This window comes from Physeter macrocephalus, chromosome 18, assembly GCF_002837175.3.
Source record: "Physeter macrocephalus isolate SW-GA chromosome 18, ASM283717v5, whole genome shotgun sequence".
NCBI classification, from domain to species: Eukaryota; Metazoa; Chordata; class Mammalia; order Artiodactyla; family Physeteridae; genus Physeter; species Physeter macrocephalus.
In genome coordinates this window covers 8084976-8109854 of record NC_041231.1, presented here as the reverse complement: position 1 = coordinate 8109854, position 24879 = coordinate 8084976, and the positions used below count along the sequence as shown (strand labels likewise).

The following is a 24879-nucleotide window of genomic DNA, read 5'->3' as shown; positions in this document are numbered from 1 at the left end:
CCAGGAGTGCCTTTTCCCCCTCCTTTTCTCCTGGACCTTGTACTCATCTTTTAAGGCCAGGCTCCTGTGTCACCTCCTCCGGGAAGCCTTCCCTGAACCCTTGGAGAAGGAGTGATTCCCTCCTCTATTTATTTTGGTGCAGGGTTCACAGCTCTGTGAGTCAGCCTCCAGTCACCTGAGGAGAGGACTTGATCTTAGCAACCTGGCACAGTAGGTACGAGTGAATGAATGAATGAATCAAATGATGGGGCATCAAGGAATGCAAATGACTAGGCCAGTGAAGCCACACGGCCATCCTCTTGGGCTGACGGGAACACTCCTGTTCCTGCTGACAGTAGGCCAGGTGCTTTCCTGGAAGAACAGTCTGGAGATGCATGCCAAGACCATCCTTGCTCAGGGATAAGCAGGGAAGGCCATCTGGGGGTCTATAACAGGCCAGCCCCTCCAGCAATTTAAAAAACCTTTGTACACACTTCAGTGAAAAGGATAGTGTCACCAAGGGCTGGTCCTCATCAGAGTGAAGCCCCCCCTCCTCCCTGTGGCATCGAGGCCAGCCCCTACATCTAGCCCCTGGTCTACTGTAGGAAGGTGGCCTTTTTCCAATCAGCTCTTTCAGGTCCCCCTGTCCGAGAGAGAAGTGGCTTTATTTATTTATTCATTTATTTATTTTGGCCACGCGGGCACGGGCATGCAGGATCCTAGTTTCCCCTAACAGGGATTGAACCTGCACCCCCGGCAGTGAAAGCATGGAGTCTTAACCACTAGACTGCTGGGGAAGTCCCAGAAGTGGCTTTAAAACCACCTTCATCCATACTACCTGCTCCTCTGACAAGCCTATTAACACCCTGGTAGCCCCAACCCAGTCCCTACCAGGTTCATGAGTCTAAAGCCCAACGCTGATCAAGCCTCTCCCCCAGCTCAGGAACCTTCAGTGGCTCCCCACTGCCTGCATGATCTGGTCACGGAAGCCTTCCTTGACAGGCCCTTCCCCTGCCTATCCAGTGCCTGCTTTTCCTTCCGCTGGGCCCCCGCTCCAGCTGGTCTTGCCAGGACTCCTCATGAACTGGTCCACAGTGACCTGCTAACATACAGAGAGCCCAGGCACCGCCTCATCCTGGCGGACTTCTACTGTCTCCTCTCCACGAGCTCACAAGTCTCATCTCACCAACCAAGCCTGGTCCGCACCTCACGGGTCTCCAGTTCCCCTAAGAGTGGCTTGACCCAGGGCAGGCCAGCAGCAGGCTCACAGTGCCACAAACCAGAGCCCTGCTGAGAACCTCCATGGCTGGTTAGGGGACCTGCCTGGGTGTGGAGGTGGGGAGGTCCCTTAGGACAGGGGTGGAGGTTGGAGGGCCAGCTCAGCCACGCCCTGTCCCTGCACACACAGAGCTTGCACCCTCTTCCCAGGCCTGGCTTGACTCCTCCCTGTGAGAGCTGTCAAGGTGCCTGAGGACAGGCTGAACAAGGCCCCTGGTAGGTTTCCTTGGGCGGAGGGTGGAGGCTGGCGTGAACAGCTGGCGAGGGCGAGCGGCCCTCCCTCACAGCAGCATCACTGTGGGAGGGCCTGGTGGCAGCTGGCTCCTCCCTGGCACTGGGCCCACCCTTCACAGTACCCTCCTTGGAGGGGGCCTGCTGGGCATAGCTGATGCGAGGAGAGACCCGGGTCTCCTGACACTGTGCCCCGGCCCTCCGCTGCCTGCCCCTCCTGCCACTGCAAGGCCGCCTCCTGCCTCTTCTAAGGTAGGCATGCTATCAAGTGGCACAACTGTGAAGAGAGTGCCCTCACATGAGGTGGCACTTTACAGTTTACAAAGACTTTGCTTTAGTTTACAAGGAACATTACAGTTTACAAAGCCTACCGAGGATTACACGTGCATTTACAGCACCGTGCTCCCTGTCTGAAATGTACTTTTCACTTCAGAGAACTTGACAGTTTATAAGGGGCCTTGTCATTTATGGAGTAGTTTACAGAGTGTTTCACAGGGTACAGCGTACCATACAGTTTGTGAAGCACTTTCCAGGCTCCCAGCTCACGGGCCCTTTGGAGCAGGCCCGTCTGCAGGTTTGGGTAGAGGACACACAGAGTTACAAGACACTCTGCAGTCGATGGGGCACCTCACAGCGTCCAAAGCCCCTGTGGTTGGTTGGGCAGGAGGCACCTGACAAAGGACTCGGTCTTTCACAGACTTCACCACAGCTTGCAAAGTGCTCCAGGGTTTACCGGGCATATTACAGTTTACACAGGTTTTGCAGTTTACCGGGCACACGACAGTTTACAAAGCACTTTGTCATCACAGAGCACATCACCTCTTAAAGTTTTGGATTCTCTCGACTCCCTGCTCTGAGAGGGTCCTGAAAGAATGGTGTCCCCATCCTACTGGGAGAGGGCAGGTGACCGTCAAAGCCATGTGTGTGGCGTAGCCTGGCCCCCGCCTCTCCAGGCACTTCCCTGCCCCCTCTGCTCCCTGCGCCAACGGGAGGGGGCTGCACAAGGGGCTCCTGGCCTGGGCCAGCCCCTCTGTAGGGGGCTCACCTCCCGGACTCCTACATCGTCCAGCAGCTGGGCTTGGAGCCCACGGCTTCACTCTCCTCTCCCCACCGCCCCTGCCGGGAGCTGTAGGCAGCACACACGGCAAAGGCAGGCCCAAGCGGCAGCGACTGCACCAACGGCAGAGGGAATCTGTGGTCTGCGGCGGTGAAGTGTAGACCAGGCTGCCTCCCCGCCACGCCCTTGTAATCCTGGTGGACAGAGGCGGCAGGAAAGCAGACCCCAGGAGTGGGTCTCTTGAGACCTCCTGTGCTGGGCACATGGCAATGAACGGGGTGGAGGGGAAGCAGACAGCACTGCGGGCTCCCCTCGCCCCACCCCCCAACCCAACCTGCCCCTGTTCCCCAGCATGGGCCATGGCTCAGCATGTCTTAGGAACTCAAAGCACCACCAAATGGAAAAATGGAGTCAAGCCAAGTGGGACGCAGGTGAAGGGCGCGTTCCTGGGTGAAGGGTGACCAACAGCAGGAAACCCAACAAGAGTGGGGGTAACCCTGATGGAGAGGCGCCCCCATCGGAGGCCCTTCGTAGTCTTGTTGTCTGTGAATTAACACTGGCCCCCGGCCATGGAGACAGTCTTTAGGAGGCCTCAGCGCCAGGGGCCTGTCAAGGGTTCCAGCCCCCTCTGGCCTTGCCCCTCAAAGCTGCCTGGGCTACCCTTCTCAAAGCACCACCCCCAGCTGCCGGCTGCACTTGGGGTCTGGGAATCCGGTAGCACCTGTCTTACCTGTAGCTAAGGTGGCCCCATCTCCATCATAGCCCGCCCCCGCCGGGGCAGGGGTGAGCCCCTGGCATGTGGAGCCTCTTGGTGTTTCCAGGAGTATCTCACTGCTCTCTCCAGGGGCGGGGGAGGAGCCCTTCCCTCGTCCCCGCTGCAGCCCAGCGTGCCTCTGCTCACGGGCACCCGTCGCAGGGCCTGCCAATAGCACAACCTCTCCTGGCCACAAGGAGGCCTCCCCGAGCCCAATGAGGGAGGAAGAGCAGCCGCCAAGCGTCCAGGTGGCTGCAGCTCAGACTCATGAGGCGGCCAGCTCCTCAAGATGCCACCTTGTGTGCGTTCCAGCTGTTCTTTCGACCCAGCTTCTGCCCCCTCTGCCCAGGAGCTCTCCTGACCGTTCCAGCCTGCTGAGCTCTCCCTCGGTCGGGGGTCCCTCTGTGCCTTCCACCTGGGGGTCCCTCGTGTGGCCGTCCCTTTGTGCCACTGCCTGAACCCCACCCCAGAGCTGCAGAATGTCCGAGAGAAGCCAAGAGGGCAAGGAGAGGGCTGGGCCAGCATGGACTCAGTGCCGAGCACAGGGCTGTGGGGATGGGGGGGCCACTATCTGCTGAATAAAGGAAGGAAGGAAAGAAGACATGGGGTGGGTGAGGGGCAGGGGGCCTCCAAGCTCTGGTCTCCAGGCCGTTCCTGACTCCCAGCTGTGGCTCTGTTTGCTGGGCCAGGAGCCTTCATTGGGCCTTGTGTTGGTGCCCCGTCCTGGGCATCAAAGATGACGGCCACGGCAGCTCCCGCTGAGGCCACACTGCCCACAGGGTCCCTCTCCTCAACTGCGCCCACTCAGCCTGGCTGGCTGTGCATTGAGGGCTCAGAGAGGCTCCCTCCTGGGTGGGCTTACGTGGGAGAAAGGAGCTGCAGCGTGCAGCTCCCAGGAAGTCTTCTGTGGTGAGGACAGGCTCGTGCTGGAAGTGCAGGCCATGGGACAGACGTGGACAGGTCGGTGGAGGAGGGAGGGGACGATCTGATGGCCAGAGGGAGAATGGGACCTGGTGCTACCAGAGCAGAAAGGGTGGGCTTTCGAGACCAAACCAGCCCTTGCCATGGGAGCGCGCTAGCCGAGGAAAACAGTCCCTTTCTTCCCTGTCAGCTGCAAGCACCCACAGGGCATCTCCGACCCCCTTTTTATAACTGTTGTTAAAAGCGTGTAACATAAAATTTACCATGTTAACTATTTTTAAGTGTACAGCTCAGTAGTGTTAAATACGTTCACATTGTTGGACAACAGATCTCTGGAACTTTTTCATCCTGTAAAACTGAATCTGTCCCCATTAAACAAACCTCCCCACGTCCTTCCCCCTGGCACCACTCTACTTTCTGTCTCTATGAATCTGACTGCTGGAGGGGGCTCATGTAAGTGGAATCATACAGTATTTGTCCTCTGTCTGGCTTATTTCACATAGAATAATGTCCCCCGGTTTCACCCATGTTGCAGCAGGTGTCAGAATTTCCTTCCTTTTTAAGGCTGAATAATATTCCATTGTGAGGATAGACCACGCTTTCTTTATCCATTCATCCATCGATGGACACTTGGGTTGCTTCCACTTCTTGGATATTGGGAACAGTGCTGCTATGAACATGGGTGTGCAGATATCTTTTTGAGACACTTTTAATTGTTTTAGGTATGTACCCAGAAGTAGACTTGCTGGATATGGTGATTCTATGCTTAATTTTGGGGGAACCTCCATAGTGTTTTCCACATGGCTGCACCCTACATCAGAGTTCTAATTTCTCTACATCCTCACTAACACTCATTATTTTCTGTTTTTGTGTTTGTTTTTTAATAGTAGGCATCCTGATGGGTAGGAGGTGGTTTCTCATTGTGATTCTGACTTGTGTTTCTCTAATGCTTAGTGCCCTTCGCTCCTTCTCACATCAGTTTCCGGCCCTTTGGATCAGTGAGGGTAGAGCAGGTCCAGGTCTTGTCCACCTCCAAATCCCCAGGGCTGACCGAGCACAAGGCTGGGCGTGCAGCAGCTGATCAGAAACTGACCAAGCGGCATGACTTTTAAGCTGCAAAGGGGTGCCCTCTGGAGAGAGGGGTCTCCCATCACTGGAGGTGGGCAACGGGCAGCCAGTTATCAGCAGACACACTGTCTGCCAGCCCTTCCTCATTCTGACCCGACCTCTGACTCCCTGAGATAAAATCAACCCTTCGTCGTCATTCAGCAGACGTTTCCCAAGGGCCTCCTATGTGCTGGGCCCTCAGCATGAGCGGAGGATGCGAAGAAAAGGGAGTGGGGGGTCTAGGGCACGTGGGGCAGGACGCCCAGCCCTCTGATGGCTTAATACCTGCAGGAACCTGCAGCCACTTCCCCACCCACTGCCTGCGCCTCAGGACAGGGCCGTCCCCAGGTGGCTCCACCCCTCAGGACGGCAGGAGCCTGGGGCCTTGGCCCAGTTGTCCCTGGCCTGGCGCACCCTCACCCTTGGGCTCTGTTTGTCACAACCAGCCCACTCGCTCGTGAGGACGCCACCCCAATCTGGAGTAGGGCTTGAAAGCTCCTGGACAGCCAAGGCCCTCCTCTGGCTGAGGAAACCCCAGCTCTTCCGCATGCTCACAGCTCTTGCTGTGATGGCCTCACAGACCCCAAGCCCAGACTGACGGTGGTCTCTGTGGCAGCTCCTCGGAGGACAGCGAAGGCCCAAGTGCCCCCAGCCCACGATCTGGCCCCAGGCCGACCACCCGCTGCGTTTCCTGAGACCAGTCTCTTCTCCCCCGCACCCGCCCACCTCAGAGGAACGGTTTCCTTGAATCCTCCCACTACATCGGGACAAAACAAAGCAGATGGAGACTCGGGTGAGGAAGACACGGTCCCTACCAAGGGACGGCGAGGCCCTCTCAGGGCTCTGATGCAAGGCTGTCTGCCAGCAACCCTCTTGAAACAGGACGCAGAAACAGAGGCACTGCAGGGCCATGCCCGGCTACTGCTGGGCGAGACACTGGCGTCAGGACTCCTAGAAAACTGAGGGCCTGGTGGGAGCGGCACGCTGCCAGACTCAGCGCAGTGGGGACGCAATCACAGGCAGGCCCACGTCTGCAGGCACATAATGCTTCTTAGACAGGTACTGCCCAGGCGTTCTACAATCCGCTGCCGCCTCCCAATACAGCTGTGAGCAACGTCCTAAACCCCAGGCTCCTTCCCTGGACCAGGCTGTGCTTCTGGAGCCTAGAGACCTACCTTTGCTCATCTCAAGCAAGCTGGGTCCAGGCACCTCCCACAGTGCCAGCTCCTCCCTCCCAGTCACCCTGCCCTGTGCCCGCCCCTCATCCCACGTGTTTCCTGCTTTACCTAAATTTGTAGTTCTCAGGCAGGAAGTAGCCCATCTTGCAGTTCTGTCGAGCCTGGAAGATCTGTTTCAGCAGATTCTGCCTGCTGAAGCCATATCCATTCAAAACGCAGCCCCCGAAAAGGAGCTTTCCCCCAGCGAACATCTGTTGACACACAATAAGGAAACAGTGGGAGAGACCCTCAGCACAGCAGTACTGAATCTCAGGACAGTGCAGCGGGCTCTCAGAGCTTGTCCCAGAATCCAGGCCTTTCTTTGGTGGTTCTGGGGAAGGGGTGTTGCCGTCCCCGAGTCCCTCAGTGAGGTGTGGCTGAGCCTGTCCCCTGTGCAGGCCTGCAAGTCAGAGGGCAGCCTCACCATCCCAGCCTTTGCCCCTTGCAGGCCTGACCAGCTGAAATGCCCCTTCACAGAGCCCTGGGGCCAGAAGGGTGTCTTCCTGCTCAGAGGCCCCCAACCCCCTCTGGCTCTAATCCACTTATCTGTTACACTGATGAGCAGGTCGCAGGGGACGGGGGCCCCTTGAGGGCAGGGATCTTGACCTACTGCTCTCTGCACCCCCACCCTCCACGTGTCAGTCTCAACAAGAGACGCCTGTCCAAGATTTCTGCGCAAGGATATCCCTTATGGTGCTCTTTATTATGGCCAAAACCAAAAAGGAAATAACATAAACATCCAACAAAAGGAACACAGGTAGAGAAATAAAGTGATTCTTATGCTGCAGTTAAAAATCATAATTAAAAGGCAGGGCCTCAAAGTCAGAAAATTACTGAAGAGGCCAGACACCAAAACGTGAGCAGGGGTACGCCCCAGGGCTCCCAAAAGCGCCAGTCCTAGCACGCGCTCAGTGCGTGAACAATTAGGCCATCCGGCTGATATGATGAAGTGACTATTTTCTAAATAGCATTTTCCAAAATTTCTACAATGAATATATGTGTTGTTTTACAATACACTTTTTAGTAAAAAGTTATTTAAAAACAAACAGATGAAGAGAATTTGTTTCTTCAGGTTAAGCATTACCTGTCCTTTCAGCCTCCTGGGATGGGAGACACATGGGGTCAGCCTGGGGACGGGGGGACAGGCTCCAGCCCCAGCTCCATGTGCTGGGTGACTTTCGGTCAGTACTGCTCTCTGGGCCTCAGCCTGGTCCCTAAATCTGTGATTCCACAAGGGTAGGGGCTGCAAAGACCAGGGTGGCAGGCAGCGGGCAGTGGGTCCCCCTGGGCCCCGGCTCACCAGAACCATCCCCTCCATCACAGCGTACTTCTTCACCAGCAGGGGAGGGTCCCTCTGCAGGGGGCTGTCCAGGTTGTACTGCAGCAGGCGGTAGGGGTCGTGCCGGCACTGCCGAGAGAGAAAGGAGGGCCCGTCACCTGCATGCCAAGAAGACACACTTGGATTCCCACGTTCTCAGCCAGGCTGGTTCCCCTGAGTCCTGAGCCCCATACAACATCCCCTCCCAACTCCTGCTCAATGGCCCTTCAGCCCCTGTGCACACACCTCCCCTGACCATCCCCAGAGGATGTCCTGGATCCACTTAGGGCCCTCTGCTGGTGAAGGCCATCACGGAGATGAATGCCCCCCACCACGTGACATCCACGAGCCCAGACTTCTGGGGGCTGCAGGACTTGTTTATCCCCTTTGCCTGGGAGAAGCCCTGCAGAGATCTGAAGGTGTGCCCTGTTCCTGGCGGTACTCCTTTCCAGGACTCCTCCACCGTCTACCCCCCTCTGCCCCCGCTGGCTGCCCCTCTGAACACCTCCCAGTCACCCAATCCAGTGCCAGGACCTGAACTGAACGTTCACCTCAAGGTAGGACCCGGTCAATCCAGAGTAAAGCTTGTCTCCTTCCCCTCCTTTCTGGGTGCTACAGGTCCATTAATATGACTAATGTGTAATGTGATGTTTTCTGGTTGTATCCGTCTTTTATTCCAGGTGCCCCCAGATGTCCTGCCTGACCATTCAGTTTAAAGTGTGGAATGCAGAACTGCACGTGGGGTTCTAGTTATCAGAGCAAAAGAATATCAGGGAACGTTTCTGCCGTAACTAAAGACACCGGAATGGTGGCACCAGCGTCAACGTGAGATCTGACGCCACCCCCGGTCTGTCCTCTGCCCTTCTCAAGTCTGCTGCCCATTCCTGGGTCACTTCAACCACCTCAGCCCAGGCCCTGTGCCCATTCATGCTGCCCACGGCTGGGCTGGGCCACTGCACATTCCTATACTTTCAGACAATTATTAGTGAACAGTTAATAGCCCCGAAATAAACTAAAGTCAACTCTAACTTCCCACAAGGGCAGGGATGATATCTTTATACAGATGGGTACAGAGCTGGTACTCAATAGTGCTCATGGAATCTAACTAAATTGGAATTCTCTCCAGAAAATATATGTGGCTTTGATGTATGAGACCCATAAAAAGCCTTCTGGCGTCTGATCAGAAGGGTTCCAATGCCAAGCTCCAGGCACTGGCTGGAGTGCATGCCTGAGGGTGGACACCTGGGGGTCAGGGAGGCAGCACCCCTGGGAAGAAGGAAGGAGGGGGCATTCCCAGGGCATACACAGAAATTTAGAACTCAGGACTGCAGCCAGAGAGAGACAGGGCAAAGCAATGAATTCGAGAGGTCACAGGGCAAAGAGGATCTGAAGGAGCTCAGCGGTGAACATGAAGCTCTTATGCTCACGCCTGGTCACGCTTGGCATCCTCTGCTCCACTTGTTCTGGGGACGGGGCCACCCCATGAACTGTGCTAACCCGGCTGGGAACTGCTGCTGATTCAGGGTGATGATGAGACTTAGGAACGACTCTGCAGCAAGGAGATGGGGGGGTGTTCCACGCGCCCCTGACTGATCAACCCCTCGAACTTCAACCACAGTGAGCTGGGGCCTGGAGCGGCCATTTCCCCCCAAGCTTTGCACAGCCTGCTGCCTCTGCTGGGAACATACACCCATCTGCCAAAACCCTCTCTTCCTGGGAGACCCTGGCTGACCCTCAGAGGTGGCTGGCCCTGTTCCTGGGCTCCTACGAGCCTAGACCTGTCCTCTCATGGCCCTTGCCCAGGCTGCTATCAGTGCCACCCCTGGGGCCTGGCATGGGACCTACACACGGGTATTCGGCCATGAACATTCCTGAGCCCTGAGGATCCCATGGTGAGCACGTCTCCTCTAAATGCTCACCCCAGTACATGACCACAATCTGCAGCTTGCGTTCTGGAAGAAAATGGCCAGCACCCTGACCTGTCTCAAGGTCAGAAAAGGCCTCCACCTTGAGTGGTGACATTCACCTGGGACAGGAGGATGAGTGGGAGAGAGAGAAGAGGGCTGCAGATGGTAGGAAGAGCGTGTGCAAAAGCCCAGGAGAAAAGGAAGTGAAAGACGGCCCATGTGCTCTCAGCAAGCGGCTTAGCCAATCCCAGCCCCACGGGGGTCTCCCGCACCCGTCTCCTGGGCTGGGCCCGGGACCAACCTGGATGCAGGGGGAGGCACGGCCCTGCTGCCGGTGACTGTAGAGTGTGTCCAGCAGCCACTGGAGCTGCCCCGACCTGGTGGAGTTCTGGCCCGACACGATCCCGAACACCAGCACCTGGCTGGGGTCTCGGGGTGCTGACAGGAAGTGCTCCAGCTCCAGGTCGGACACCAGGGGTGCCCTCACCATGCACCTGCAGCCGGCCCGGACGTCTTCCTTGCAAATGAGCTTTCGCAGCACCAGTGGGCAGTCGGAGGGTGAGGTTGCCCACCTGGTGGGACTGTGAACCTCTCCAGCCTTCCCTCTGCCAGGAAGAAAAAGTAGGTGGTGCTTAGTGGGCGGGGTGCAGGTCCCTGGCCCCCAAGCCCAGCTGCAGATGGACAAAGTCCCCACTGCTGCAGAGTCAGAGTTGGGCTGCAGGCAGTTCCATTCTTGCCTCTGCCACCAATGTGCAATGCCGCCTTGGATGGGTCCCCTAACCTCTCTGTGCCTCAGTTTCCTCAGTTGCAAAACAGGATTTGCAAGGGACTCTCTCATCCATCCAACAAAAACTCTGGAATCATCCTGAACACCTTTCTTTCTCGCACACCCCACATCCCATCCAATCTATCAGCAAGCTTGTCTACTCTACATTCAAGACAAATCCAGGATCCGACCACTTTCCCTGCCCCCACTCCTAGTAACATGGTCTAAGCCTCCATCATCTCTTGCCTGACTGCCTACCTGTGCCTCCTAATGGGTCTTTCAAGGGATCCTGTTAGAACTAAGTCACACCCACACACAGAAACAAACTTATGATTACCAAAGGGGAAAGGGAGGCGAGGAATAAATTAGGGGCTTGGGATTAACAGATACCCACTACTGTATATAAAACAGGTAAACAACAAGGACCTACTGTATAGCACAGGGAACTATATTCAATATCTTATAATAACCTATACTAGAAAAGAATCTTTAAAAGTATGTGTGTACTCTGTTGTACACCTAAAACATTATAAATTAACCATATGTTAATAAAAATTTTTTTAGAAAAAGAGCCAAGTCATACCACATGACTACTCTCTTCAATACTCTTCAGTGGCTTCCCACCTTCACAGGATAAAAGCCAAAGTCCCTACAATGCCCTCCAAGGCTATACTTGATCTGGCCTCTTCCTCACCCCCTCTACCTCTTATTCTCCTCCAACATTCTCACCTTTGCTCACTGCACTCAGCCCCTCTGGCCTCTTCTCATCCTCCAACCTCAGGCCCTTTGCTCTTGCTGTTCCTTCTGCCTGCCTGGCTTTTCCCCCAGATGCGCACTTCCTCAGCTGACTGTCCTGTTGGGAATTGCATCCCTCCATCCCCAACAAACTTCCCCCTTCCCTGCCTATTTTCTTTACCACTGCTGACTATCTAAAATACTATATAGGACTTCCCTGGTGGCGCAGTGGTTAAGAATCCGCCTGCCAATGCAGGGGACATGGGTTCGATCCCTGGTCCAGGAAGATGCCACATGCCGTGGAGCAACAAAGCCCGTGTGCCACGATTACTTAGTCTGCGCTCTAGAGCCCGCGCGCCACAACTCTGAGCCCACGCACCACAACTATTGAAGCCCACGTGCCTACAGCCCGTGCTCTGCAACGAGAAGCCATCGCAATGAGAAGCAAGTGCGCCGTGACAAAGAGTAGCCCCCACTCACCGAAACTAGAGAAAGCCCGCGTGCAGCAATGAAGACCCAATGCAGCCAAAAATAAATAAATAAAATAAATTTAAAAGTTCCTGTCCGAAACAGTTTAAGGTAAAAGCTTGCAACTGTATGGACAACTTCTGTCTGAAACTAAGATGTTTCCTCCTTACAAGCTGAAAATGGTTTCAATAAAAAGCTTTTTAAAAAAATACTATACATTTTGCTTATTTATTTTGGTTATTTTACTTCTCCATCCCAATGGAACATAAGATCCATGAGTTCATGAGTTTGGAGCGTTCTCAGTGGAATCATAGTAGATTCAATGTGTACTCAAAAAATAATCAAACAAGTATTTATCAGGGAACTACTATGTGTCAGACACTGCACAGGGCTGTTGCAGGGTTGTGAAGGTTGTTGTATTTAGATGGGAATAAGTACCATCCAGATAGAAAGAGCTGCTATGACTTTTACTCTTATCATTACTACTGCCTTACACCTTGGTTAGCATTTTATAGCATCCATAGTCCTTGGCATAGACATTGTCTTTGTTTATTTTGCAATAACCCTAAGTAATAGGCTGAGCAGACACTATTATCACTGTTTACAAATGAGAAAACAGAAGGCTCCCACCAGGTGAAGGGGTTGCCCAAGTTCATACAGTCATTAAGTGATAAGGGCTAGGATTAGAAGCCAGATCATTCTGAAAAAGAGCAATGCAAGTAATTTACTGCTCATAATTATTCAGAGGCTATCTGATACTAATACATTCTTGCTAAACAAACTGAAGGATAGGTCTTCTTCAAGAATGTGAAGATCTGCAGGGCAAAAGGTTGGATCTGTTAATCACAACTTGTATCAAGATAAATCCAAAATGGATTAATAAGCATTTAAATGTGGGAAATTAAGCCATAAAAGTTCTAGTAGAAAATATGTGAAAATCCTTTTATAACTTTGGAGCAGGTAAGACTTTTCATAATTAAGACTCAAAAGTCCAGAAGTCATGATAGAAAAAGATTGATAAATTCAACTACACAATAGAAAAAAACCAAGAAATCCTGAGGGGAGAAACTATCACAAGCCAAGACAAAAAAGAAATGACAAACTGGAAAACATGTATGATACTCCTAACATAAACAAGTGGCTAGTTTCCCTACAACGTAAATAACTGTAAGTGAATTTGAAAAATTTAATAACCCAATAAAATATAGACAAAGGAAGTGAACACACAATTTATGAAAATTATATAGAAATGATTTAATCATAAGAAGATAGGAGAGATATTGCCTAAAATGGCAGAGTAGGGAACTCCATAACTATGTCCCTTCACAGAAGGTCACAAACAAACAACTACAAACTACAAGCAGCAATAATAAACCCTGGAGAAAGGGGAGTATTTGATTTCCAGAGTTGCTGCATTGTAACATTCTAAATGAGTTTTCAACAAACAATTATGAGGCGTGAAGAGAAACCAGAAAGTATGGCTTTGATACCAAAGCCAGACAGAGATGCTGTAAGAAAAGAAAAATACAGATGAATATCCACTATGAATATAGATGCAAAAAACCTCAAAGAAATACTAGGAAGGCAGAGGCATATGTTCCAGATGAAGAACAAGATAAAACCCCAGAAGAACAACTAAGTGAAGTGGAGATAGGCAATCTACCAGAGAAAGACTTCAGAGTAATGATCAATCATAAAGATGATCCAAGATCTTGGAAAAAGAATGGATGCACACTGCAAGAAGTTACAAGAAACTTTTAACAAAGAATTAGAAAATATAAACAACAACCAAACAGAGTTGAGAATAATTGAAATGAAAAATACACTAGAAGGAATCAATAGCAGATTAAATGAGGCAGAAGAATGGATAAGTGATCTGGAAGACAGAATGGGGGAAATCACTGCTGCAGAACAGAAGACAGAAAAAAGAATGAAAAGAAATTAGGACGTTTAAGACACCTCTGGGACAACATTAAATGCACCAACATTAGCATTATGTGGGTCCCAAAAGGAGAAGAGAAAGAGAAAGGGCCTGAGAAAATATTTGAAGAGATAATAACTGAAAACTTCCCTAACATGGGAAAGGAAACAGTCACCCAAGTCCAGGAAGCACAGAGAGTCCCAGGCAGGATTAACCCAGGGAGGAACATGCCAAGACACACAGTAATCAAACTGACAAAAATTAAAGACAGGAGAAAATATTAAAAGCAGCAAGGGAAAAGCAACAAATAACATACAAGGGAATCTCCATAAGGTTATCAGCTGATTTTTCAGCAGAAACTCTGCACGCCAGAAGGGAGTGGCATGACATATTTAAAGTGATGAAAGGAAAAAAAACACAGCCAAGAATACTCTACCCTGGGACTTCCCTGGTGGTCCAGTGACTAAGACTCTGTGCTCCCAATGCAGGGGGCCCAGGTTTGATCCCTGGTCAGGGAACTAGATCCCACATGCCACAACTAAGAGTTTGCATGCCACAACTAAAAATCTCTCATGCCTCAACCAAGATCCCACATGCTGCAACTAAGACGCAGCGCAAATTAATAAATAAATATTAAAAAAAAAAAAGAATACTCTACCCAGGAGTAAGAAGACAAACTATCCAGCAAGGCTCCCATTCAGATTTGACAGAGAAATCAAAAGCTTTACAGACAAGCAAGAGCTTAAAGAATTTAGCACCACCAAACCAGCTTTACAACAAATGCTAAAGGAACTTCTGTAGGCAGAAAATAAAAGAAACAAGAAACTTTTTCTATTTTCTATCAATAGAAACGAGAAAATTATGAAATAGGAAAGCTCACCAGTAAAGGCAAACATACAGTAAAGACAGGAAGTCATCCACAAACAAATATAATATCACAACCAGTAATTGTGAGGGGATGAAAGTACAAACGCAGGATATTTGAAATGCATCTGAAATTAAGAGATTGACAACTTAAGACAATCATGTATTTATATAGTCTACTATATCAAAACCTCATGGCAACCACAAACCAAAAATCTGTAATAGATATACACATAAAAAAGAAAAAGGAGGGGCTTCCCTGGTGGCGCAGTGGTTGCGCGTCCGCCTGCCGATAGAGAACAAAAGAGGAAAGGAAGAAAAAAGACCTATAAAAATCCAAAACAAGTAAGAAAATGAGAACATGTATATCAATAATTACCTTAAATGTAAATGGATTAAATGCTCCAACCAAAAGACAGAGACTGCTGAATGGATACAAAAACAAGACCCATATATATGCTCTTTACAAGAAACCCACTTGAGATCTAGAGACACATACAGACTGAAAGTGAGGGAATGAAAAAAGGCATTCCATGCAAATGGAAATCTAAAGAAAGCTGGAGTAGAAATACTCATATCAGACAAAATAGACTTTAAAATAAAGACTGTTACAAGAGAAAGAAGAAGGACATGTGATTAAGGGATCAATCCAAGAAGAAGATATAACAATTGTAAATATACATATATATATATATACATATGCATCCAACACAGGAGCACCTCAATAAACAAGGCAAATGTTAACAGATATAAAAGAAGAAATTGACAATAACACCAAATTAGTGGGGGACTTTGACACCTCACTAACATCAATGGACAGATCATCCAGACAGAAAATCAATAAGGAAACACAGGCCTTCAATGACACATTAGACCAAATGGAGTTAGTTGATATCTATAGAGCATTCCATCCAAAAGCAGCAGAATTCACTTTCTTTTCTAGTGTACACAGAACATTCTCCAGGATACATCACATGCTGGGCCACAAAGCAAGCCTTGGTCAATGTAAGAAAACTGAAATCATACCGAGCATCATTTCTGACCACAATGCTATGAGATTAGAAATCAACCAATGGATCACTGAAGAAATCAAAGGGAAAATCAAAAAATACCTAGAGACAAATGAAAATGAAACACGATGATCCAGAACCCATAGGATGCCACAAAAGCAGTTCTAAGAGGGAAGTTTAGAGCGATACAAGCTTACCTCAGGAAACAAGAAAAATCTCATATAAACAACCTAACCTTACACCTAAAGCAACTAAAGAAAGAAGAACCAAAAAACCCCATAATTAGTAGAAGGAAAGAGATATAAAGATCAGAGCAGAAATAAATTAAATAGAGACAAGGAAAACAAGAGAAAACATTAATGAAACTAAAAGCTGGTTCTTTGAAAAGATAAACAAAATTGATAAACCTTTAGCAAGACTTATTAAGAAAAAAAGGGAGAGGGCTCAAATCAATAAAATTAGAAATAAAAAAGGAGAAGTTACAACTGACACCACAGAAATACAAAGGACCATAAAAGATTACTACAGGCAACTATATGCCAATCAAATGGAGAGCCTAGAAGAAATGGACAAATTCTTAAGAGAGGTACAATGTCCCAAGATTGAACCAGAAATAGAAAATATGAACAAACCAATTATTGATACAAATACTGAAAGTGAATCTGTGATTTAAAAACTCCCAACAAACAAAAGTCCAGGACCAGATGGCTTAACAGGTGAATTCTACCACACATTTAAAGAAGAGCTAACACCTATCCTTCAGAAACTGTTCCAAAAAATTTCAGAGGAAGGAACACTTCCAAACTCATTCTATGAGGCCACCATCACGGTGATAACAAAACCAGACAAAGATACCACAAAAGAAGAAAACCATAATTTGAAAACATGCATTCACTCCAATGTTCATTGCAGCACTATTTACAATAGCCAAGACATGGAAGCAACCTAAATGGCTATCAACAGCTGAATGGATAAAGAATATGTGGGGTATGTATGTGTATGTGTATGTGTGTATACATATATATATATATATATATAAATAATTACAATAGAATATTACTCAGCCATAAAAAAGAATAAATTATGTCATTTTCAGCAACATGAATGGACCTCAAGTTGATCATACTAAGTGAAGTAAGTCAGACAGAGAAAGACAAATATCATATGCTATCACTTATATGTGGAATCTAAAAAAAAGATACAAATGAACTTATTTACAAAACGGAAACAGACTCACAGACATAGAAGACAAACTTACGGTTACCAAAGGGCAGTGGGGGGAAGGAGGGATAAATTAGGAAGTTGGGAGTAACATATACACACTACTATATATAAACTAGATAACCAACAGGGACCTACTGTATAGCACAGGGAACCATACTCAATATCTTGTAATAACCTATATGAGAAAAGAATCTGAAAAAGAATATATATATATATATATATATATATATATTTGCTGTATACCTGAAACTAACAAAACATTGTAAATCAACTACACTTCAATAAAAAAATTAATTTAAATAACTAAATTAAAAAATAAAATTTAATATCGCTTTTGCACTAAAAAAAAAGAAAGAAAGAAAAGAAATACTAGCAAGCCAAATCCAGCAGCATATTAAAAGGATTATTCACCATGACTAAGAGGGGTTTGTCCAAGGAATGCAAGAGTGGTTCAACATATGAAGATGAATCAATGTAATATATCACACTAAGAAGATGAAGAGGACAAAAACCACATGATCTTCCCAATTTACAGAGAAAAAGCATTTGACGAAGTCCAACACCCTTTCATGATAAAAAACATTCGACAGACATGTTAAGGGAACTTCCTCAACATGATAAAGGGCATTTATGAAATACTCACAGCTAACACTATACTCAATGGTGAAAGACTTTAAAGCTTTCCCCCCTTAGGGATAAGGAATAAGACAAGGATGCCCGCTTTCACCATTTCTATTCAACACTGTACTGGAGTTCTAGCTAGAGCAATTAGGCAAGAAAAAGAAGTGAAAGCCATATAAATTGAAAAGAAGGAGGAGTTAAACTATTTCTATTCACAGATTATATGATTTGTATATAGAAAATCCTAAAGAACATATACACACACACGCGCATGTGTGCAAGCACATACTATTAGAACTAATAAACAAATTCAGCAAAATTTCAGAATAAAAGATCAACACACAAAAACCAGTTATGTAAAAAAAAAACACAAAACAAACCCAGTTATGTTTCTATACACTAGCAATGAACAATCTGAAAAGGAAATTAAGAAAATAATCTCATTTGTAATAGCATCATAAAGAATAAAATACTTAGGAATAAATGAAACCAAGAAAGTGAAAGACTCACACAGTGAATACTACAAAACACTGTTGAAAGAAAATTTTAAAGACCTAAGTAAATGGAAGACATCCATGTTCTTGTATTGAAACACTTAATGCTGTTATGATGGTAATCCTACCCAAAATGATCTACAGATTTGGCACATTTCCTATGAAAATTCCAAAAGCCTTTTTCTTTTTGCATAAATAGAAAAGCCAACCCTCAAATGCATATGGAATTGCAAGGGGCCGTGAGCAGCCAAAACTACCTTGAAAAAGAAGAACAAAGTTGGAGGACTCGCACTTCCTGATTTCAAAACTTGCTCTAGTGCTACAGTCATCAAAACAGTGTGGTACTGGCATAAAGACAAGCATACAGACCAGTGGAATAGAATAGAAAGCCCAGAAATAAATACTCGCATATATGGTCAAATGATTTTTGACAAGGGTGCCAAGACCATTCAATGGGAAAGGACAGTCTTTTCAACAAATAGAGCTGGGAAAACTGGATATACACATACAAAAGAATGAAGTTGGATCCTTACCTAACACCTTATACAAAAGTTAATTTGAAATGGATCAAGGACCTAAATGTAAAACATAAAATATTATAATTTTTAGAACAAAACATTGCAGAAAAGCTTTACAACATTGAATTTGGCAATGATTTCATGGATATGACACCAAAGGCAGAGGCGACAAAAGAAAAAATAGACAAATTATACTTCATAAAAACAAAAACTATGTGCATCAAAAGACATGATCCACAGAGTAAAAAGGAAACCCACAGAATGGGAGAAAATACTGGCAAATAATATATCTGGTAAGAGATTAATATCAAGGATATATAGAGAACTCCTAAAACTCAACAAAATAACCAACAACCTGATTGAAAAATGGGAAAAGGACTTGAACAGACATTTCTCAAAAGAAGATATGCAAAATGGCCAATAAGCACATGAAAAGATGTTCAACAACACTAATCTTCAGAGAAATGGAAATCAACACTTCAAGACACCACTCTCACACCGATTACAATAACTACCATCAAAAAACCCCCCAGAAAACAGCAAGTATTGGTGAGAATGTGGGGAAATTGGAACACTCTGCATTGTTGGTGGGAATGCAAAATGGTACAGCCACTGTGGAAAACTGTATGGTGGTTCCTCAAAAAAATTACAAAATAGAATTATATAATTTAGCAAATCCATTATGGGTATATACCCAAGAGAACTGAAAACACGGTCTTGAAGAGATATTTGTACATCCAGGTTCAGAGCAGCATTATTCACAATAGGTAAAACATGAAAGTAACCCAAGTGTCTACTGACCAATAAATTGATAAGCAAAATGTGGTCTCTACATGAAATAAAATATTATTCAGCCTTAAAAAGGAAGGGAATTCTGCAATATGTTATAACATGAGTGAACCTTGAGGACATTATGTTACATGAAATAAACCAGTCACAGAAAGACAAATACTGTATGATTCCACTTATATAAGGAACTAAGTGTAGTCAAAGTCATAAAGACAGAAAGTAGAATGGTGTTGCCAGGGACTGGGGGAGGGGGAATGGGAAGTTAGTGTTTAATGGGTAAAGACTGTCAACTTTACAAGATGAAAAGAGTAATAGAGAGGAACGGTGGTGATAGTTGCACAACATGATGAGTATATATATCATCATTAAAATATATACTTTAAAATGATTAGGATAATAAACTTTATGTTACGTGTATTCTACCACAATAAAAAAATTGAAAAAGAAATGAAAAGATACTCAACTTCACTTAAAATAAGATAAATACAAATTAAAACTATACTAAGGTAACATATTTGGCTGATGAGAGAATGTAACTTGGTATAACCCTTATAGAGACTAATTTGGCACTATCTCTTAAAATTATAAATGCATATGACTTTTAGCCCAGAAACTCCATCTTCAGAAATTTATACACAAATATATTTGTACTTGAGCCTGGTCTCATCAAGGTTCTCCCTCCCAACTGAACTTGACTTTACTCTTCAGACAGGCCCACACATTTGGAACCACCTCCCATCTGCTAGCTGTGACCTCTGCAATGCTGAAAGCGTACAGCCTAAGTTACTGTGACTAGCAGCCCCTCGCAGAGCTCCCTTATCCCACATCTGTCAGTTCTGTTAGCTTTACTTCCAAAATGTACTAGAAATATGTCTAATTTTCTCGTTATTTCTGCTACTACCCTTGACAGCACAACTTTAGTGTCATCAGGATTACTAAAATCGTCTCCTAACTACTTTGATTCCACTCTTCCCACCCTAAAATAATTTTCTCACAGAGCAATAAGAAATGTTTCCACTTCCAACAATGGCTAATTAGTGTGTTTTAGACCAATCCTCCTTCTGAGAAAAATGAGAAAAGCTCAACAAAAAATATTTTTAAAAACTGTTTAGGGCTTCCCTGGTGGCACAGTGGTTGAGAGTCCACCTGCTGATGCAGGGGACATGGGTTCGTGCCCTGGTCTGGGAGGATCTCACGTGCTGCGGAGTGGCTGGGCTCGTGAGCCATGGCCGCTGAGCCTGCGCGTCCAGAGCCTGTGCTCCGCAACGTGAGAAGCCACAACAGTGAGAGGCCCGCGTACCACGAGAAAAATAAAAACTATTTAAATGCATTACACACTTCACAAGTCAATGAGAAATTGCAGGGTCAGGATCTGGAAGAAGAGGGAAACCAAGAAGATGAATGCGACCTTTAAGACAGCTTTATCCCTCTCAGCACATACTGATTCTGAAAATGAAACCTGGGGATGACAGGCTGAGCAAATGAGCAGAGCTCCTGACACGCTCATGGCTAAAGGGAGAAAAGTGGGAGTTCAGGGCCCATTGAAGAAGATGGCCCTGATAACAATCCTGAAGAGTCAAGGTGAAACAGAAATAGACAAGCCCTAACAAAGACCAAAGCACAGTTTCAGTCCCTGTTTGGATGAGGGTGGTCTGGCCACAGCCAAGTTGACAGGTGAAAACAAAGGTCAATCTTATCTTAAGGAACATTACATCATCCAGAGCCTCAAATTATCTCTATACTTTTTCATATACAATGTGTGGCATGCACAAAACATCAAATATTTTAAAAGTCAAGGACTAACTGAAAACTATGAGAAACATCTACAGGGATATAGATATTGGAGATATCTGACACAGACATCAAAGTAGCCATGATTAATATATACAAGAAAACAGGAGATAAGATGAATTTCAACAGAGAATAAAATTCTAAAAGAATCAATTAGACATTCTAGAATTTAAAAATAGAATAAATGAAATCAAGAACTCAAGGGATAAGTTTTATCAGCATATTAGACACAGGTAACAAGAACATTAGTAAATTGAAAGTCAGGTCAGTAGAATACAGACCAAAGTACAAAGGATGGAAAATATAGACTCGAGAAAAAAAGATGCATGGAAATCACTGCAAAGGTATAACATAAACATACTTCGAGTGCCAGATGCAGAAGAGAGGAAAAGGAGGAGGAAATGAGGGGAAGGAAGAAGGGAGAGAAGGAAAAAGGATAGAGTGAATATCTCATGAATTGATGGCTGAGAATTTTCCAAAACTAATGAAAGCCACAGATCATGAAGTGCTGCAAACAAAGGAAAACTCAGAACTTCAGGAATTAAAGAAGAGCAACAGAAATGACAAATAACATAATACACTATGTATTTTTCCTTAAGTTCTTTAAAATATGTTTGACTGTTGAAAGCAAATATTATGATGTTGTTGAAGAGTTTAAATATATGTACATGTAATACATATGATAATAGAAAGGAAGGAGTATAAAGAGATTTATGATTGTAAGGCTTCTACATTTCCCTTGAAATGGTAACTATTAGGCCTAAACATACTGTGAAAAGTAAGGCATGTATTGAATAGAATGTATATGCTAAGGCAAACAATAACATAAAAATTAAAAAACACAGAGCTATAGCCAGAAAGCCAATAGATAAATTAAACTGGAATACTAAAAATATTCAAACAATACAAAAGAAAGCAGGAAAGGGCAGAGAGAGAAATAAAAAAGCAAAGGATACAAACAGAAAAATAATAAAATAGCAGACAAACTACATCAATAGTTATATTAAATGTAAATGGTCAAATATGCCAATTAAAAGACAGTGTCAGGGACCTCCCTGGCAGTGCAGTGGTTAAGACACTGCACTTCCAATGCAAGGGGCGTGGGTTCGATCCCTGGTCAGGGAACTAAGATTCCACATGCCGCACAGCACAGCCAAAAGATTAAAAAAAAAAAAAAAAAGACAGTATCAGACTAAACAAAAAACCAAGACCTAACTATATGCTGTTTACAAGAAACCCACTTTAAATATAATGATATAGATGATTAAAAATAAAATAATGGAGACTTCCCTGACAGTCCTGTGGTTAAGAGTTTGTCTTCTAATGCAGGGAGTGCGGGTTCGATCTCTGGTCAGGGAGCTAAAATCCCACATGCCTCGCGGCCAAAAAACCAAACACATAAAAAAAAAGAAGCAATATTGTAACAAATTCAATAAGGAGTTTAAAAATGGTCCACATCAAAAAAAAAAAAGTAAAATAATGGAATAGTATCAAGCAAACACTAATCAAAAGAAAGCTGAAGTGGGTATATTATCATTAGACAAAGTAGACTTCAGAACATAATTATCAGGTATCAAGAGAGATGTTACATAATGACGAAAGAGTTAAATGTGCTGTACCCAACAACATAGCTCTGAGATGTATGAAGCAAAAAATTGATATAGAATTAAGGTAAAATAGACAAATCCATAATTATATTTGGAGACATCAACATTCCATTCCTATTACTCAACAGAACAAGACAGAAGATCAACAAGGATAAATAAGACTTTTATATCAACCAATTTGACTTCATTGACATTTGTTGAAGACTCCACCCATCAAGACCATGAATACAGGCATATATTCTTTTCAAGTGCACAAACAGCATTCACCAAAACAGATTATATTTGGGGTCATAAAACAAACTTTAATAAATTTAAAAGAATGGAAAGTGAACAAACTACATTCTCAGACCACACCAGAAATAAACCAAAAATCAATAACAGAAAGACATCTGGAAAATCCTCAAATATTTGGAAATTAAATACCAGACTTCCAAACAACCATGGGTCAAAGGTGAAACACAGGGAAATTAGAAAATATTTTAAACTGAATAAAAACGAAAATTCAACATACCAAAATTTGTGGGGTGTAGGCAAAGCACTGCTTAGAGAGAAATTTACAAAATTAAATACTTATGCATTAAAAATATAAGGCCTCAAACCAATAATCTAAACTCACAACTTAAGGAACTAGAAAAAGAGCAAATTAAAAACAAAACAAGCAGAAGGAAGATAAAGAGCAGAAATCAATGCAATTGAAAATAGAAAAACAATAGAGAAAAATCAATGAAACCAAAAAGTGATTCTTTGAAAAGATCAATAAAATTGATAAAACTGTAACCAGACTGACCAAGATAAAAATGAGAAGACATAAATTACCAATATCATAAATAAAATAGGGAATATCACTAAAGATCCTATGGACAGGGACTTCCCTGGTGGTCCAGTGGTAAAGAATCCGCCTTCCAATGCAGGGGGCGCAGGTTCGATCCTTGGTCAGGGAACTAAGATCCCACATTCCGTTGGGCAACTAAACCCACGGGCCAAAACTACTGAGCTCGCATTCCTCAACTAGAGGCAGCGTGCCGCAAACTACAGAGCCCAAGCACCCTGGAGCTTGCATGCCACTAGAGAAGAGAAAACCCACACACCCCAACTAGAGAGAAGCCTGCGCACCACTATGAAAGATCTCACATGCCTCAAAGAAGATCCTGCGTACCGCAACTAAGATCCGACGCAGCCAAAAATAAATTAAATAAATAAATAAATAAATTTAAAAAAAAAAAAAAAAAAAGAAGAAGGAGGGGAGGAACCAAGATGGCGGAGTAGAAGGACATGCTCTCACTCCCTCTTGCAAACACACCAGAATCACAACTAGCTGCTGGACAATCATCAACGGGACGACACTGGAACTCACCAAAAAAGATACCCCACCTCCAAAGACAAAGGAGAAGCCACAAGAAGATGGCAGGAGAGGTGTAATCACAGTAAAATCAAATCCCATAACTGGTGGGTGGGTGACTCACAGACTGGAGAACACTTATTCCACAGAAATCCACCCACTGGAGTGAAGGTTCTGAGCCCCACATCAGGCTTCCCAACCTGGGGGTCCGGCAACAGGAGGAGGAATTCCTAGAGAATCAGATTTTGAAGCCTAGTGGGAATTGATTGCAGGACTTCAACAGGACTGGGGGAAACAGAGACTCCACTCTTGGAGGGCACACACAAAGTACTGTGCGCATCGGGACCCAGGGGAAGGAGCAGTGAACCCAGAGGAGACTGAACCAGACCTACCTGCTAGTACTGGAGGGTCTCCTGCAGAGGCGGGGGGTGGCTGTGGCTCACCATGGAGACAAGGACACTGGCAGCAGAAGTTCTGGGAAGTACTCCTTGGTGTGAGCCCTCCCAGAGTCTGCCATTAGCCCCAGCAAAGAGCCCAGGTAAGGCTCCAGTGTTGGGTTGCCTCAGGCCAAACAACCAGCTAGGAGGGAACCCAGCCCCACACATCAGCAGTCAAGTGGATTAAAGTTTTACTGACTTCTGCCCACCAGAGCAACAGTCAGCTCTACCCACCACCAGTCACTCTCAGATAGCCTCATCCACCAGAGGACAGACAGCAGAAGCAAGAAGAACTACAATCCTGCAGCCTGTGGGAAAAAAAAAACCACATTCGCAGAAAGATAGACAAGATGAAAAGGCAGAGGGCTATGTACCAGATGAAGGAACAAGATAAAACCCCAGAAAAACAACTAAATGAAGTGGAGATAGGTAACTTTCCAGAAAAAAAATTCAGAATAATGATAGTGAAGATGATCCAAGACCTCAGAAAAAGAATGGAGGCAAAGATCGAGAAGATGCAAGAAAT

At 45.7% G+C, this 24879-nt stretch overlaps 1 protein-coding gene across 8 annotated transcripts in view; it reads right to left on the bottom strand.

Moving 5' to 3' along the window:
- C18H3orf20 (chromosome 18 C3orf20 homolog) overlaps positions 1–24879 on the bottom strand; it is a 109230-nt gene that overhangs the window by 3583 nt on the left and 80768 nt on the right. For all 8 annotated transcript variants that reach the window (XM_055079399.1, XM_055079400.1, XM_055079402.1 and 5 more), the window contains 3 exons: positions 10071–10374; positions 7845–7952; positions 6614–6756 (listed from right to left, as the gene is read on the bottom strand). In XM_055079399.1, coding sequence (XP_054935374.1) covers positions 6614–6756; positions 7845–7952; positions 10071–10374 — 555 coding nt within the window. The remainder of the gene's footprint in view (positions 1–6613; positions 6757–7844; positions 7953–10070; positions 10375–24879) is intronic.